The sequence below is a fragment of the Coccidioides posadasii genome, chromosome 3 (assembly GCF_018416015.2).
Source record: "Coccidioides posadasii str. Silveira chromosome 3, complete sequence".
Classification (NCBI taxonomy): domain Eukaryota; kingdom Fungi; phylum Ascomycota; class Eurotiomycetes; order Onygenales; family Onygenaceae; genus Coccidioides; species Coccidioides posadasii.
In genome coordinates this window covers 2,000,696-2,015,347 of record NC_089409.1, presented here as the reverse complement: position 1 = coordinate 2,015,347, position 14,652 = coordinate 2,000,696, and the positions used below count along the sequence as shown (strand labels likewise).

Sequence of the window (14,652 nt, the reverse complement as noted above, 5' to 3'; positions counted from 1 at the left end):
TGTCGAAACACCGGGATATACTCCGTACACGCAGTACATTCATACGGTTACATCATTCCACCAAGTTCACACCACTCCAGCCATCGTCGCAAATGATGCTAATAATGAGATACGAGAAAGGACTTCCCCGATTTTGGCGCTGTATTCCACCTGCAGACGTCTAACGATGGCTCGCAGAGAGAGCTCCGTGATTCCGGGGAAAGGCAGTCAATGAAACTGCAGGCGGCCTGCAATATATGTGGTTATGTACATAGCACATGCCGGTCAGCCTTGCATCCCGAGCTCCTCTCTTTATGACGTTTTATTGGTAGGGGTTCCCGCTTTTAAAGTCTAATCGTGAAGCCCTTGACATGAATGCCGCGGATTCTGCACCCTCACACCAACAGCGTCCGCCAGCCCGCTTGAAATCATCGGTTCAGCCCTCGAGGATTTAAAGGCAGTCAATCCTCCCACATCCTCGGGATTGAAGCAGGGACGTGACCAATCTGATAGGCTTCCAGACTGCGATGCTCTCATTAGGCTTTGTCTTGCCGTAAAATGCAAGGCAGCTGCCACCACCCGCCAGCCTGGATGGCCTCAATTCCCGTATAGCCGGAGGACCGCGGAACCTGCAGCGGAGGCGTAATTCCGGAGAATTGCGATGCGTGCGGAGCTTCCAGGCTAACTTTATAATTGTGATACACCATCCGACGGGGGTCGTTCTCAGTTTTCTTTCTTCGTTGTGGCCAGCAGAGGGGATTCGGCATGGTTGCGCTCGCTACATATTTTTCAAGCTGCAACTCGACAGATTCCCACATGTGGATGCATTACAGGCCCGTTCTCTCGTTCCCAGCTAAGATTGGATTTTTCGCTGGGTCACCCAGTTTTGGTCGGGTAACGTTATGCACAATATTTCATTGCCCCAAGAGTTCATTCACCTTAATGGAAATCAATATAGGAAATGGGCTTCTATGGAGTGCTTTTCAATATCTAATTGATTAAGACAGCCCGGATGGAGAAAAGAACTAATTTTTTTTTTTTTTTCCCATCAAGGGGAACAGTGAAAAGCGGCGACTTAGCTTCTGAGCAAAGCAGTTTGAGCCTGCATCCGTTACACCGTGTTGAAACTTTCGTGCGATATATCCGCACACAGATTAACCTCTGCTCGCATATTGTATCAACAGTCTGAGCTTGACAACTCCATAAGCAAGTTCCTAGTTTTCAGAAACAGTGTTGGACAGCTAGAGTCTAACTTTCAATTACCAAAATGCTGCTCTATATTGTGTTACACAGCCTGAAATTCAGAACTACCCTGTGAGATGTCAGAGGACTTCACCCTGGACACAGGAGTCATCGAGACCTTTGTAGATCGTCATATGGGATACGGGCGATAACGAGGCCCTACGCCTGGAACAGGTGCTCCCCTGCCCTTCCGCTCTCCGCTACCCCTTCTCCAATTACGGCCTCCTCCGGGAGTCCTGGAGACCGCGGGTTGAATATAAAAGGCGCAATGGTGCCGCAATCTGCACCGCATATCTTTGAATCTTCTCGCTGGTTTGCTACAACGCTTCCTTTGGTGTCTTTCTTTAGCTGGCATTATGACGGTAAATGCCGCAGACGTTGAAACAGGATCTCATCCCCAGACTTCCCATGGAAGTGAAATAACCTCAGAAATAGCAGCGCAAGAGTCTTTGCAGACAACTCCTGAAAAATCCAATATTGTTGACTGGGATGGACCAGATGACCCCCAAAATCCCATAAACTGGTCTTCCGTTCGAAGATGGATGACGATTACAATAGTTTCTGTCGTTACCTTTCTCAAGTACGTGAAAAATTTGCCTAGAAGCGGAATTCTCAATAACCCATCTCGGTAGCGCTTTTGGATCAACGGTCTTCGCACCCAGCGTCCCCGAGGTGATGCATGAATTCAACATAGACAGCGGTGCTCTCTCCAGCTTCACTGTCTCTGTTTTTGCCATTGGTTGGGCTGTTGGTCCGCTGGTCTTGCCCCCATTAAGCGAGTTGTATGGGAGGAATCCACTATACCACGCTTCCAACTTATTTCTTACCCTCTCCTCAATGGCTTGCGCTCTCAGTAGCAATTTGACCATGCTAATTGTATTTCGGTTTTTTATGGGACTAGCTGGATGTCCATCGCTTTCTCTGAGCGGTGGAACAATAGCTGATCTGATCCCGTTGGAAAGGCGGGGAGTCGCTTTGAGTGTGTGGGGTATGGGGCCCTTGATGGTGCGTATATTTTACTCTGAGTTATTTGGGTCCTGTCTAATAAAATGAGCGAACTCTATGCTTTTATCTGCTGATCGATACTGTAGGGCCCGGTAGTTGGTGCGAAGTCAACCATGATGTGAAACGCTGTGCTCGTAAGCTGACTCCTTGTTTCAGGGCCAATTGTAGGCGGCTTTATGACTGATAGCACTGGATGGCGTTGGGTATTTTGGATGATGACAATTGCAGTATGTTCTAATAGCCCCCGACGCTGAAACCGTGTGCTGTCATTGATGATGACAAGAGTGGAACACTCACCATTATATCACTATTGCTACTGCGCGAAACCTATGCTCCGGTCATCTTGGGCCGCAAAGCCTCCCAGCTAAGACAAGAAACTGGAAATATGGAGCTGACCACGAAATATGATAAAGGCGAAACCCCTGGGTATCTCTTTAAGATGGCAATCCTCCGCCCTACCAAGCTACTTCTCTTCTCGCCGATTGTCTTTCTCATGGCACTCAAAATTACCATCTCATATGGTTATAGCTACTTTCTTTTCACGACTTTTCCCTTCGTCTTTGGAAAGCAATACGGCTTTAAGCCGTCTTCGATCGGTCTGGTATATATAGGCATCGGCATAGGATACGTGGTAACACAAATCATTGCAGCATTATTTTCTGACCGATACATCGCTCGAATGAAAAGGGCCAATGCCAATGGTCCTCCAAAGCCAGAATGGCGTCTTCCGCCGCTCGCGTTGGGTGCCATAGTCTTGCCACTGGGCTACTTATTTTATGGCTGGACCGCGATGTACCGTTTGCATTGGCTCGTTCCAATCTTTGGCACGGCGCTCATCGGGGCCGGAACGTTATGCTACTTTTTTTCGATTATGGCATATCTGATCGATACATACACAATCTACTCCGCAAGTGCCATCTCCGCCAACATCGTTCTTCGATCCATCGTCGCCGCGACGCTACCCCTAGCGGGGACCAGGTTGTATGAAACCTTGGGCATAGGGTGGGGAACGAGTTTGCTAGCGTTCATTGCGTTAGCCCTGGCCCCGATCCCCTTTTTTCTGCTTAAATATGGGGAGAGAATCAGAACCCATCCTCGATTCCAGGTGAAGCTTTGAGTTTTTGGTGTGTGGGGGGGGGGGGGGGGGGGGGTGGTAGCCTGTCTAGGGCTGAGTGACACATCACGTTGACGGGATATAGTAAAACCTCACGGTCTACGGAGTCCTCCGTTCTTATATTGTATCTTATGGTGTTGAAATATCCGCCGCGGGAGAGAGGTTACGCGGATCGAGAATTAGCCAGGATTTTCCGCTCCTTATGCTGTGCTTATCTATGCCAATGGAAGCCATGCGGCAACCCAGGTGGCGGGGGGTTCAAAAAAGGGTTTCATCTCACAATGTATGTATGTACTGTACAGGCATACTCCGTACGGAGGACATACATTATATATGTGACTTATGAGACCAATGGAATTTCCCGGTCAACTTCGTCTAGATTTGATATTTCTTTCCAATGACTTCGTAGGCATGAAAAGACACGAGGTTCTCCCAACGGCTCCTTCTGAGGCTGTGTATGCTTTTAACATCAGGATCTAACCCCGCTCCCCCAGCGGGCCGTTTATATTTGATTCCCGTTGTATGTAGGGAGTATGTGCACATGGATGTGTGTGCAATGTGTGCTGTGGAATCTTTTCGGCTACTTTTGACGCGTACACACACGAGGATATCATAAGGGAAGATTGCAGTCAAATGGGAAGCAATCGAAGGAAAATAGGAAATTTCATGCCGTCGAATACCCTTCAACAAGAGCGTCGAATGAAGGATCGGGATCCCGGGAGAAAACTTAAGGCAGGGTCCCCCAGCGAGCTTACGCCAAAGTGGCGTGGATTGAAGCGTGAGCGGGATGATTCCGTTGTTTCACAGTTCTCATGCTTGTTGTTCTGGCAGGCCTAACCCAGGTATTCTCGCGCACCTTTCATATGCGTGATTGAAAGCTTGGTGGTGTCCTTGGTCACCTTGGTCCTTATAAGCTCTCAAAACCAACTGCTTGTCGCGCACTGGATCAGATGATGAATGTGGAAGATCAGCAGCCAATTCCCAAGGAACGAGATCGAGCTAAAGCTAATTCAGCAGCTGAAACGTCCGATTGACCACGAAAATCCGATCGCCGTTGTTTTGAGCCAAAGACAAGTGGCTAGATGCGGAGGAGGCATGCTCGTTTTTCTATCCTGTGAAGAGAAATAATTCGCCTTTTGGAAACACCTACCAACGGCCTGAAACTCATAATCGACCTACGTATCTTCTCTCTTCACATACTCCCGACTGACGAATACTTCCTATGTCAAGGGGTGAAAAACGAGGGAAAGATGTTTAGACAGCATGACTAAGGAGTCCAAGTTCTAGGGCACTATCCGTTTCTAGTTAGCGCCAACTTGGGGAAGACTCGGCGTCACGTGTTAACCTCAACGTCGCCCTTCACCAAACAAGTCAACGATAAACATCCGTCGCAGCGATCGTCAGAGGTTACTAGCCCCTGTAAGGGCGATCTGTTGATTAGGCGAGATTTAAGGATACAGAACACGCGAAGCAAAGAAAGGTACTTTGCATTCTCTCTCCGGGCAGGGAAATAATTAACCCGAAAAGCAATTTTGCTCCGCAGGCTGGGCGCATCACTGCTGACAACATATCCAGAGGGCATCAGCACTGTTTCATGTTGAAGTCGAGAGCGATAGGATGACCTGGTGCCATTCGTTTCAAATCATTGGTTTCCCTGAAGACATTCAATCATGATCCCAGAAGAACAATGTTTCGCGTGCTCTTCAGCACCTCAATTGAATGTCGATTTCCCCATTGCTTTGATATCCTTGATCGACATTTGGTAGGGCCTAATGGGAAGAGAAGCTTGCATTCGTCACCATCAAGCCTATGGGATCAGGGGTATGAAGCTCGCAATGGGTCTTTCAAGCGCGTTAACAAGACCTAGAGTTGGCTTCGACTATTCCATCTTTGATGGATGAGAGGGGTTGAAGCCAACCCCGCAGGCAGAGTCATGGCCTGATCACCTCTTAACCAGCATTCAACCTCATTTATCTTTGAATGCTAGCAAGGACATCCTTGTTTCACTGCCATCTGATTTCCCTCCTCTCAACTCCGAAGCGCTGTCGAAACTCATATAAGGAGCCTTCTTTCTCCCTCCAACTTGAGCCTGCCAGGACGAAACAACCAAGCAAACGATAGTGCATGAGGACGGCCTAAATACATTTGCTTCTCTTTCTTCTTTGCCATTATCCTTTGATCTTTTAGCTGCGGCTCTTTTTCCATCATGCAGTTTCAACTTGTTGTGATGGCCCTGCTGGCTATCGGGGCCATCTCGGCACCTACTTCGCACACTTCTTCAGATTACAGCCTTGTCAGACGAGTCGCTCAGGGTACGCCTCCTCCAGATTGCCCTCCATGTGGCCCTCCCGACGGTCCACCCGATGGTCCCCCAGAGTGTCCTCCATGTGGTCCTCCAGATGGGCCTCCAGACGGACCTCCCGATGGTCCCCCAGAATGTCCTCCATGTGGCCCTCCTGATGGTCCTGGTGGCCCAGGCGGTCCTCCAGATGGGCCTCCAGAATGTCCTCCATGTGGCCCTCCTGATGGTCCTGGTGGCCCAGGCGGTCCTCCCGGTGGTCCTGGTGGTCCAGGTGGTCCTCCCGGCGGTCCTGGCGGTCCCGGTGGTCCAGGTGGTCCTCCCGGCGGTCCTGGTGGCCCAGGCGGTCCTCCCGGCGGTCCTGGTGGCCCAGGCGGTCCTCCCGGCGGTCCTGGCGGTCCCGGTGGTCCTCCCGGTGGTCCTGGTGGTCCAGGTGGTCCTCCCGGCGGTCCTGGCGGTCCTGGTGGCCCAGGCGGTCCTCCAGATGGGCCTCCAGAATGTCCTCCATGTGGCCCTCCTGATGGTCCTGGTGGCCCAGGCGGTCCTCCCGGTGGTCCTGGTGGTCCAGGCGGTCCTCCCGGCGGTCCTGGCGGTCCCGGTGGTCCTCCCGGTGGTCCTGGTGGTCCAGGTGGTCATCCCGGCGGTCCAGGTGGTCCTGGTGGTCCTCCCGGTGGTCCTCCCAGTGGTCCTCCCAGTGGTCCTCCCGGCGGTTCTGGCGGTCCTGGTGGTCCCCCCGGCGGTTCCAGTCGCCGTAGGGTCCCCATTGCATTCTAAACGCATACCAGCTTCGAAGCCTTCCAAACTGTGTCGAAAGTGAGTTTTTCCTATCTCTTTCATTTCTGTGATTTGTTCTTACCTCCGTCCACCTAAGAATTAGGAAAACCCGGATAGGGCCAAAGTTATGCTCGAGACTTCGAACCGATTGCTTGAACGGGGCCTTAGCTCGGCTTCAAGGTCATGGAATATCCAGGAAGGCAAAGCAATAACATATATTCTTTTCTGAGTTGTTTTCAATGTGCCATATGCAAGCATGTTTTCTTTTTAGTCTTATTGAATATGACCTTGCTCTTATTGTCTTTTAAGGGTTCACCTGGCTGCATGTTTCTTACATTTTTTTGCCTTGAAACTTTTCTTCGTGTGAATATTGCATTGTGGACATCTGAATGAGTCCATCTACAGTGAAGAATACCCTGACTAATGGATTTCATCCTTTACAACTTTCTTATCATCAAGCACCAGGTCATCACTCCACCCTTTTGGCCTAGCCGAATTTATCCTAACAATATGACTGAATTCTTCGAACATCATGCCGAATTACACACAGCTCCATTTTTCACTGACTGGCGAGCAACTTGGCTCTCTTTCCCTCATCTCGACTGCTTTCATACCTTACTTCGTATTCCCTAGTTTGAATAATACCATTGTCAGTCAAATTTTCCGCGCTGGGGCTCCTCGGTTCATTATTCCCCCTACTCATTAACCCTGTCTTCCGCCGGTCCTTCGGCTTTCTCGGGTTGTTTATCTTACTATTGTGACCGTATGAAGCATATTTCCCGATCCGCGAGTCGTCGTTTGCAAAGTGAAGGAGATTTTCACAGGGATGTTCCCTTTTGACACCGGTTCTAGGGTTTGAGCTTCCACTGTGGGTGCCGGAAGTATAACTCTCGCCTGCACCACCGGAGACGGAGAGTTCATAGAATTCGGGGACGGCACCGGCCATAAGTCCCGTTCGGAGATCAGCAAGGACGCGTTTGAGGCCAGGAATACTGGCGGTGACGATGGAGAGGCACAGGTTGACTTGAAGCCATATCGATGGTGTGACAGCGTGCCATGGTTGATCGGTAGGGTTAGACTTGAAAAAAGGTTGTATTTTGGCCAAGGATATTGCAGTGAATACTGCGACACTGTTTGGGATGGTAAGCAGGGTGGTGTACGTCTCCCAGGGAGTGACGAGGGCAATCCATACAATATTCGGGTCCCGAAAAGAGCAGCGACTGTCATGCGTTTCTTAAAGGAAAGCTGCACTCTCCATACAATGAAACAGGGCAAGATGACTGTCGCAACGTCGATGATGATGCTGCCAACACCAAGGCTAACATGTAGGGCTTGTTGATTCAAACACCGGCCTGGTGTAAAGTCCCAGGGCCTTGGCCGATCACATTGGAATGAAAGGGTGAAAACGCCAATAATGCCCCAAAGGTAGATAAACCCCAACACCCCATAGCATGCGAGGAGAAATTTATGGAATGGCTTGATGGAGATGATAAGAACGACCATAGACAGCTTGGTGCATGTCAAGGAGACATGTGCGAGAATCTGACTGGCATAAAGATGCTACTTTCTCCCAATGAGCCGCTGGACAGGTATCCAAAAGGGGGCAATTGAGAATACTTTACTGTACTGTTCAAAGGAAGCGCCACTAAGAGCGTTCCTATGGCGCCCAAGTCCATTCAAGCAGGCATATCTCATACATACACCTTCGACAAGAAATATTATCTAGCTCAATAATAGTGATTAGTCGATACCACCGATGGTTAAAAGCAAAAGGAAGGCATCGTACTGTCGCCAGGAACAGGAGCCAGTCACTCATCAAAAGCCGGCCGACAATTTTGGTTCGTGAAACAAACGCTACTCCGACCACCAGCAGGGTCAATATTATGAGAAGAACGCTTGTAACGACAACATATCCGCTATTATCGTTAGGAGTGATGGGCAAAAGAGGTGGCAGTAGGATATCCTGATCACTGTTTGACATCACGATGCCATGAGCAAGAGAAACTCAATTTTCAGGATTTGCACCAATTTTAGATAAAAGAATCGCAGGAAACGGATGGAGTCGAAGAGTAAATTCACGAGACTCCATCTTCACATCCACTCTGGATCAATTCAAGACCAGAGGGATATATAACCGGATATAATCTGACAAAAAGTTCACTTGCCACGATACCCATGAACGACTGGGTTTATTTTATTGAAAACTTTCTCCGAAGCTCCATATTTCTTCAACTTCTCTCATGACTTCATCCAACAGTTGGAGCCACCCGTATCCCACCCGCAGGAACGACAGACATATGAGTTAGTCACAAACTTCCCCGAGCAAGGGAGCTGTCGAGAGATTGTCGGGACTGGGACGATTGAAATTGCATGAGTGACGAATCGGAAGCTCGACTCAGACACTGTGATACCCAGGATAAGATCGCAATCCTGCAACTCCTAGGATCCCGAAACAAAATCCAATTTCTTCAGGGCCCGTGGAACTGGATATCCCAAGTCTCCCGACGCTGTACGAAGTAAGGCGTCTCAATAATCATAGGAGCTGCGAAGGCCGAAAGGGATGCCAAGGAGCGGCGTCTCGGAACGCGGATCCGAGTCCCACTCGCAGCCAATTCTGGCGCTGCACTAGCCGCACTCGGAATAGCGTTAACTGCCGCAGCTCGAGGCTTGTCCGCTAAGTCTGAAAAGGGCCTGTTGGTGCCAGCCCCAAGGTCCCTACGCACCTTGGAAACCACCAGCAGTCTCGTCACTCAATGGGAGCTCTATGAGTTGATTTCTTCCGGATTTATCACAAAAAGAAGCAAAAACAGAACAGCTCGCGTTCGGTGGATCAAGCAGCAAGGAATATTTCATGCACGGGATGATAAGCGGGCATGGATGCAACATCCCAGGATCCTGTGCGCGGGCGACACTGGAGCAACCAAAAAATTGAAATCTAACCAGTCATCCTTCGAATTACGCGGGTGTGGTGTGACCTTTCCCAGATTGGACGTGAGGAGAAGGGAATATGTCTTTAGTTCGATGACTGGCCGCGACCTTTCCAGTCGGTTAACAAATCTCTCCTCAATCCCAGTCCAGCATTTTCCCGCCACAATTATTTTTGCATGGTTGTGCCACAGTCTTTCTGAATCATGAATGGGTGACACTATTCCTCCGCAGGGTTTTCATATTGCCGGTACCCTTGCTCATGCGACTGACTGACCGTCGACCATTCTGTGGGATGCACAGCGAGAACCATCGTCAATTGACTGAGGGGTTCTGCACACCGGTTTGACTTCTTCATCATTCCTCTTTCTTCCAGCTTCATTACCGCGCTTTGCTTGGGAGGGATCGCCGTAAATAAGGCATTTGGAATTTATTTCTGTTCCAATCCTCATTTACATTGTGTCAATCCTTGCACGACATCATTCGTCTCATGAAGACTGGTCAAGTTTCATGAACCGTCATTATGGAAGATGCTGAATGCTACAAGCTGGATGTCCATTCCCGTATCCAGAGCATAGACTCTCCAAAGGAGAATGAAAAGGTCTCCTCCGGAGGCTATGGCTCGAAGATCGTGGAAGACCAGACGAGGATAAAGGTATGACGTGTATAGCGACGATAATCGAGTGATCTCTAATGCGGCGTTTATAGAGGCTGTTTAATTTTACTCAAATATTCTTTTTTGCCTTGACCTTTATGTCCAGTTGGGAGACAATGGCTCTGTATGGACATGATATCAACCAACTATGCAAAATATCAACTACTAATATTAGCTGTAGCAATTTGACGGCTGTGTTCACAAATGGAGGTCCGCAAGCGTTGGCTTGGGGTATCCTCGTTGTGGTTTCCGGAGCTCTAGCGCAATCTGCTTCTCTCGCGGAAATGGCTGCCATGCAACCAATTGCCGGTGCACAGTATCACTGGACTCACCACTTGGCGCCACCGCGTCAAAGAAGGTTCATCACCTGGATGCAAGGTAATTATTACCCAGATGAAACTGCAGCTGTCGAAGAGTTTTTCCTTTTGCTTATATTCGCATTACAGGCTGGATTACGTGGTTCGCCTGGGTCTCTCTCCTCGCTGGCGTCGCAAACACTACAGCAAACATGATCCAGGGTTTAGCCATCATCAACTACCCGAACTATCAACCAGAGAGATGGCATCTTACCATGATCATGTTTGCGATGCTTATCATCGAGGGGTTGATGAATATGTACACTTTCTGGCTTATTCCGTGGGTTGAATTGCTGGCTGGTATATTGCATATCGTCCTTTTTATCGTCTTCGTCGTCGTCCTGGTGTGTCTTGCACCCCGTCATACAGCCGACTTCGTATTCGCCAAGGGAGCGTCAGCTTCGGGATGGAATAACAGATACGTTTCGTGGAACCTGGGACTTCTCACTCCAACCTGGGGCTTTGTTGGTATGCTATGTTATATTTTCTAAAATTTCATGTCCCTAGGGAGATGTTGACTCGCTTAGGTTTCGATGGCGCCGTCCATATGAGTGAAGAAGTCCGACGTGCCAAGAAAGCCATGCCACGGTCCATCTTCTGGACTGTTGCGACAAACGGGGTCCTCGCTTATGCCATTATCATCGTGATCCTGTTTACTATGGGTCCCCTGGAAAACGCATTGCAATCAAGCTTCCCTATCATTGAGATCTGCCGCCAGGCGACAGGCTCTGTCAGGGCCGCCACCGCTATGGTGTGTGGGCTATTGGTTATATCGCTAGCTGTTAACCTTGCTAGCATTGCATCCGCATCACGGTTAACATGGGCATGGTCTCGAGACGGTGCCCTCCCGAGTTGGTTCTCATATGTAAGTACTCGTGGGGCTGCAACTTTCCCGGAAACCCTTTTTCTAATACTCTACTTTTGAGATTGATCGCAAACACTGCGTTCCCGTTCGAGCGGTCTGGCTCCCGATTGCCATTGTGATGGTTCTCGCGTGCCTAAATATTGCCAGCGTAACCGCTTTCGGTGCGTTTATTGCCCTATCCTCTATAGGCCTATTCACTTCCTACCTAATTGCTATTGGATGCATGGTCCACGCACGGTTCTTCCAAACACACACGCTGCAATTTGGCGAGTGGAATATGGGCAGGCTTGGATTACCAGTGAATATCTTTGCTATATGTTACACCATCTACGTCATCATCTGGCTTCCGTTCCCATCCCTCCTGCCGGTCACCGGGGAAAATATGAATTACTGTCTCCCAATTTTTGCTGCAAGCACGCTTTTTGCATTGTCGCTATGGTTTTTGCGGGCTAAGAAGCATTGGGGAGGACTAAATAAAGAGGTTATCCGCCTTGTGGTTGAAGGAGGGGAACTCAACCTTAAATGAGCCACCTTTTTTTCACTGCCGTTTTCGGCTCAGACTGAAATAGCTTTTTTTGAAAGTGTTTAAATTTGTCGCCTCAGGAGCAGGAAAAAAGAGGGAAAACAGGACAAGAAAAGCTCCGAGAGTAAATAAAATAGGTTAACAACTCCTCCGCACATAGAACAATGGTTTTATATGGTTCTTATCTGGAAGAACACGCTCTCTATCAAGGAGAGCTCGGCGTCTTCAAAAAGGAAGTAAGAAGATTATATCAAAAGCTAATTTGTATCATATGAGAGACCTAACATTCATTCAACTACTGACTAATTTATTAGGTTGACACTGGCATCTGCGACTCTCAGTTTGTCTATTCAGTAGGGGATGGTCCGACAGGTTGAGATGGAAGACTTGCTGCCAAGATGCTCCTTGCTTCAAGGACGAGGATTACGCTCTGTGCCCAGTCAATCTCCACGTGGATAAATACATTCTTTTGGATCGATTCAGTCGCAAGCGAAAAAATTCAACTCATAAGGAATAAAACAGTGTCCATGGAGCGCTTAAAAGTTTTGAACACGGACAATCAGTTCAATCGGAAAAATGCAGATGGACCAAAAAACAAGATATGATTTGCATATATCTCCTGTTTGAAAGAATGCAGGTGCTCGCAGCCGGTAATAACTAGCATGACTTGAAACAATGTTGTTTCGAAAGCAGGGTGTTACTCCTGCAGACAGGATATGATGAAAAAGTTGCTCCCATGCATTAGTTTCCCAGTGACTATTGAGGCAGTCGTCTTTTATCTTATGCGCCTGGTACCATGGGGACCTACGGATGTCGGCTTACAGTAATGGGTGTGCCGGCTTAAAAGCTGTATAGAGAGAGTGTTCAAAGAGATGATAAATTGATGGAGCAAATTGAAAATGAAGAGGAGTAAGGGTGTAAACTATGGCCAACCCAACGCCCTGCCGGGTTGGGCTCCGGGGAAAATCCAAAAGACGCGCAGTCTGCGTAGACCTCTCTGAAACAGCCAACCTGATTAAAGCTTCACATGATGATAACGGGCTTCTGCCCAGCCCAGTTAACCTATGTATGGGGTGGGTATGTGATCCCGATTGAGAAAAGATTCGATGGTTCGAATCGCAACAGCTTTCAGAGCAGAGAAAGATATTCTCGAAACCAATAACGTCCCCATTGGCCCTAGCGGCGACAGAATCTCAACAATCTTCCCGCCTCCCTTACGAGGATCCTAATAATATGAAAGAGACGCATCGCAAGACGTCCATCCATGGCTTTGTTCCGAGCGGACTTGGCGCTGGGGTGGAAAGGGGGATGAACACGTGACTGTAGTGGAAAATGACGCAATATGTATTAATCAGCGCGGAATTGGGCCCCACTGCGGGGTTATTTCCATCCCGACTGTCCGCCAGCGCCGCGTCGGCAGTCTTGGGGCAGTCCAGCTGGGAGGGAGGAGACTGTTGACCCAAGATAGGACCCTGGCAATTGAGCTTTGCCTCGGGGCTCAACAGCTTCATCAACTCAGCAAAACACTGCTGAATCCCTCGACACTTCGCTCCCAGCCGTAGTTAAACCACATCACGAACTGACACAGCCATGGGAGATACAATGCGAGCTGTTGGTATGATCGATCTTCCAGATATCCCTAATTAACAATTACTTGCATTCGAATATTCGCTGACAGACATATTCTCCTTAGACGTCAAGGGTGGTACGGGCCCAGCCTCTGCCCTCTTCATCAATCCTTCTGTTCCCAAACCGAAACCTTCCGCTACGGAATGCCTCGTTCGTGTCAAGGCGTTTGGCCTAAACAGAGCCGATACGCTTCAACGACAAGGCAATTATCCGCCCCTGCCTGGTATTACTAATATCCTAGGTTTGGAGGTCAGTGGTGTTGTAGAAGAAGTCGGCGCTGGGCAAGGAGAGGATGCTCCAGTGTGGAACGCGGGAGACGAGGTGTTTGGCCTACTGTACGGCGGTGGATATGCGGAGTATGTGGTCGTTGATAAAAAGATGCTGATTAAAAAGCCAAAAGATTGGAATTGGGAATACGCTGCGGGGTTGTGTGAAGTGTGGTTCACGGCCCTTCAAGCGCTCTATCTCGTCGGTGGTTACGATTCTCAGCGGACGCGCTCCATCTTATGGCACGCGGGCGCCTCCTCTGTTTCTATCGCAGGCATCCAGCTCTCCAGAAACGCTAACCATAGCTTGGACAGCGCGACTACGGCTCAGAATCTGCCATCGGCACCAAAAGTGTTCGCTACATCCCGGACGGATGCCAAATGCACTTTCTGCATTGAAAATCTACACTGCACCGGTGCAGTGAACACCAACAATCCCAACTGGGTTGAAGAGATCAAGAAACAAAACGACGGTAACGGTATCGATCTTGTGATAGACTTTGTGGGAGCCTCGTATTTTCAATCAAATCTTGACGTCTTGGGTCAAGATGGTCGAGTCGTCATACTCGGACTTATGGGCGGTGTGATTCTGCCAGACAAAGTTAACATCGCCCCGCTCTTGAGGAAGAGGGCTAGGGTTGAAGGAAGCACCCTTCGATCAAGAGATTTGGAATATCAGGTTCGATTGAGAGATTTATTTGTGGAAAAGGTCATGCCAGGCCTCATCGATGGGACATACACACATCATACGGAGAAAGTGTTTGACTGGGCCGATGTCGGGCTTGCGCATCAGATGATGGAGCGGAATGAAACAAAGGGAAAGCTGATTTGTATTATTGGGTCGACCTGATACAGCTGCCAGGTTGTCTTGATTCGGCCGTCCGTACTCTACATCCAAGGTACTGAAGTGCGTACATGAAGGAGACGTGTATATGACCATGTCATCGCATCGAAATACTGAATATATATATTTTTCCGGAACATGCTATGCTTTAATGCCTTAACAAATGCAAGAGATTG

At 49.0% G+C, this 14,652-nt stretch overlaps 5 protein-coding genes across 5 annotated transcripts; 4 read left to right on the top strand and 1 right to left on the bottom strand.

The window, feature by feature from the left end:
* Window positions 1-1,577: 1,577 nt before the first annotated feature.
* Window positions 1,578-3,343, top strand: D8B26_005621 (uncharacterized protein; the record flags this gene model as incomplete). Its single annotated transcript, XM_066124936.1, has 6 exons — window positions 1,578-1,801; window positions 1,854-1,972; window positions 2,123-2,226; window positions 2,313-2,325; window positions 2,383-2,390; window positions 2,468-3,343. 6 exons carry the CDS (start codon window positions 1,578-1,580, stop codon window positions 3,341-3,343), a joined length of 1,344 nt encoding a protein of 447 aa, XP_065981017.1.
* A 2,203-nt stretch (window positions 3,344-5,546) lies between these two features.
* D8B26_005620 (uncharacterized protein) lies at window positions 5,547-6,413 on the top strand (the record flags this gene model as incomplete). Its single annotated transcript, XM_003068932.2, has 1 exon — window positions 5,547-6,413. One exon carries the CDS (start codon window positions 5,547-5,549, stop codon window positions 6,411-6,413), a length of 867 nt encoding a protein of 288 aa, XP_003068978.2.
* A 97-nt stretch (window positions 6,414-6,510) lies between these two features.
* Window positions 6,511-8,424, bottom strand: D8B26_005619 (uncharacterized protein). The gene is made up of 4 exons (XM_066124935.1): window positions 8,200-8,424; window positions 8,031-8,135; window positions 7,606-7,973; window positions 6,511-7,543 (listed from the first exon to the last, which is right to left on the bottom strand). Exons 1-4 carry the CDS (start codon window positions 8,392-8,394, stop codon window positions 6,973-6,975), a joined length of 1,239 nt encoding a protein of 412 aa, XP_065981016.1. The 5' UTR covers window positions 8,395-8,424; the 3' UTR covers window positions 6,511-6,972.
* A 780-nt stretch (window positions 8,425-9,204) lies between these two features.
* Window positions 9,205-11,893, top strand: D8B26_005618 (uncharacterized protein). Its single transcript, XM_066124934.1, has 5 exons — window positions 9,205-10,117; window positions 10,175-10,371; window positions 10,440-10,817; window positions 10,877-11,214; window positions 11,276-11,893. The coding sequence occupies exons 1-5, from the start codon at window positions 10,092-10,094 to the stop codon at window positions 11,738-11,740; spliced, it is 1,404 nt and encodes a 467-aa protein (XP_065981015.1). The 5' UTR covers window positions 9,205-10,091; the 3' UTR covers window positions 11,741-11,893.
* Window positions 11,894-13,147: 1,254 nt separating this feature from the next.
* Window positions 13,148-14,482, top strand: D8B26_005617 (uncharacterized protein; the record flags this gene model as incomplete). Its single annotated transcript, XM_003068934.2, has 2 exons — window positions 13,148-13,352; window positions 13,431-14,482. The coding sequence occupies exons 1-2, from the start codon at window positions 13,328-13,330 to the stop codon at window positions 14,480-14,482; spliced, it is 1,077 nt and encodes a 358-aa protein (XP_003068980.2). The 5' UTR covers window positions 13,148-13,327.
* Between the last annotated feature and the right edge of the window lie 170 nt (window positions 14,483-14,652).

Excerpts from the sequence above, each read along its gene's own strand:
- D8B26_005619 (XM_066124935.1), bottom strand. The coding sequence starts at position 8,394 with ATGTCAAACAGTGATCAGGATATCCTACTGCCACCTCTTTTGCCCATC. Across the intron at positions 8,136-8,199 it reads GGCTCCTGTTCCTGGCGACA|ATAATATTTCTTGTCGAAGG; the intron begins GTACGATGCCTT and ends TTATTGAGCTAG. Across the intron at positions 7,544-7,605 it reads CTTTTCGGGACCCGAATATT|TGTCGCAGTATTCACTGCAA; the intron begins GTATGGATTGCC and ends CATCCCAAACAG.
- D8B26_005618 (XM_066124934.1), top strand. The coding sequence starts at position 10,092 with ATGTCCAGTTGGGAGACAATGGCTCT. Across the intron at positions 10,818-10,876 it reads TCCAACCTGGGGCTTTGTTG|GTTTCGATGGCGCCGTCCAT; the intron begins GTATGCTATGTT and ends TGACTCGCTTAG. Across the intron at positions 11,215-11,275 it reads TCCCGAGTTGGTTCTCATAT|ATTGATCGCAAACACTGCGT; the intron begins GTAAGTACTCGT and ends TCTACTTTTGAG.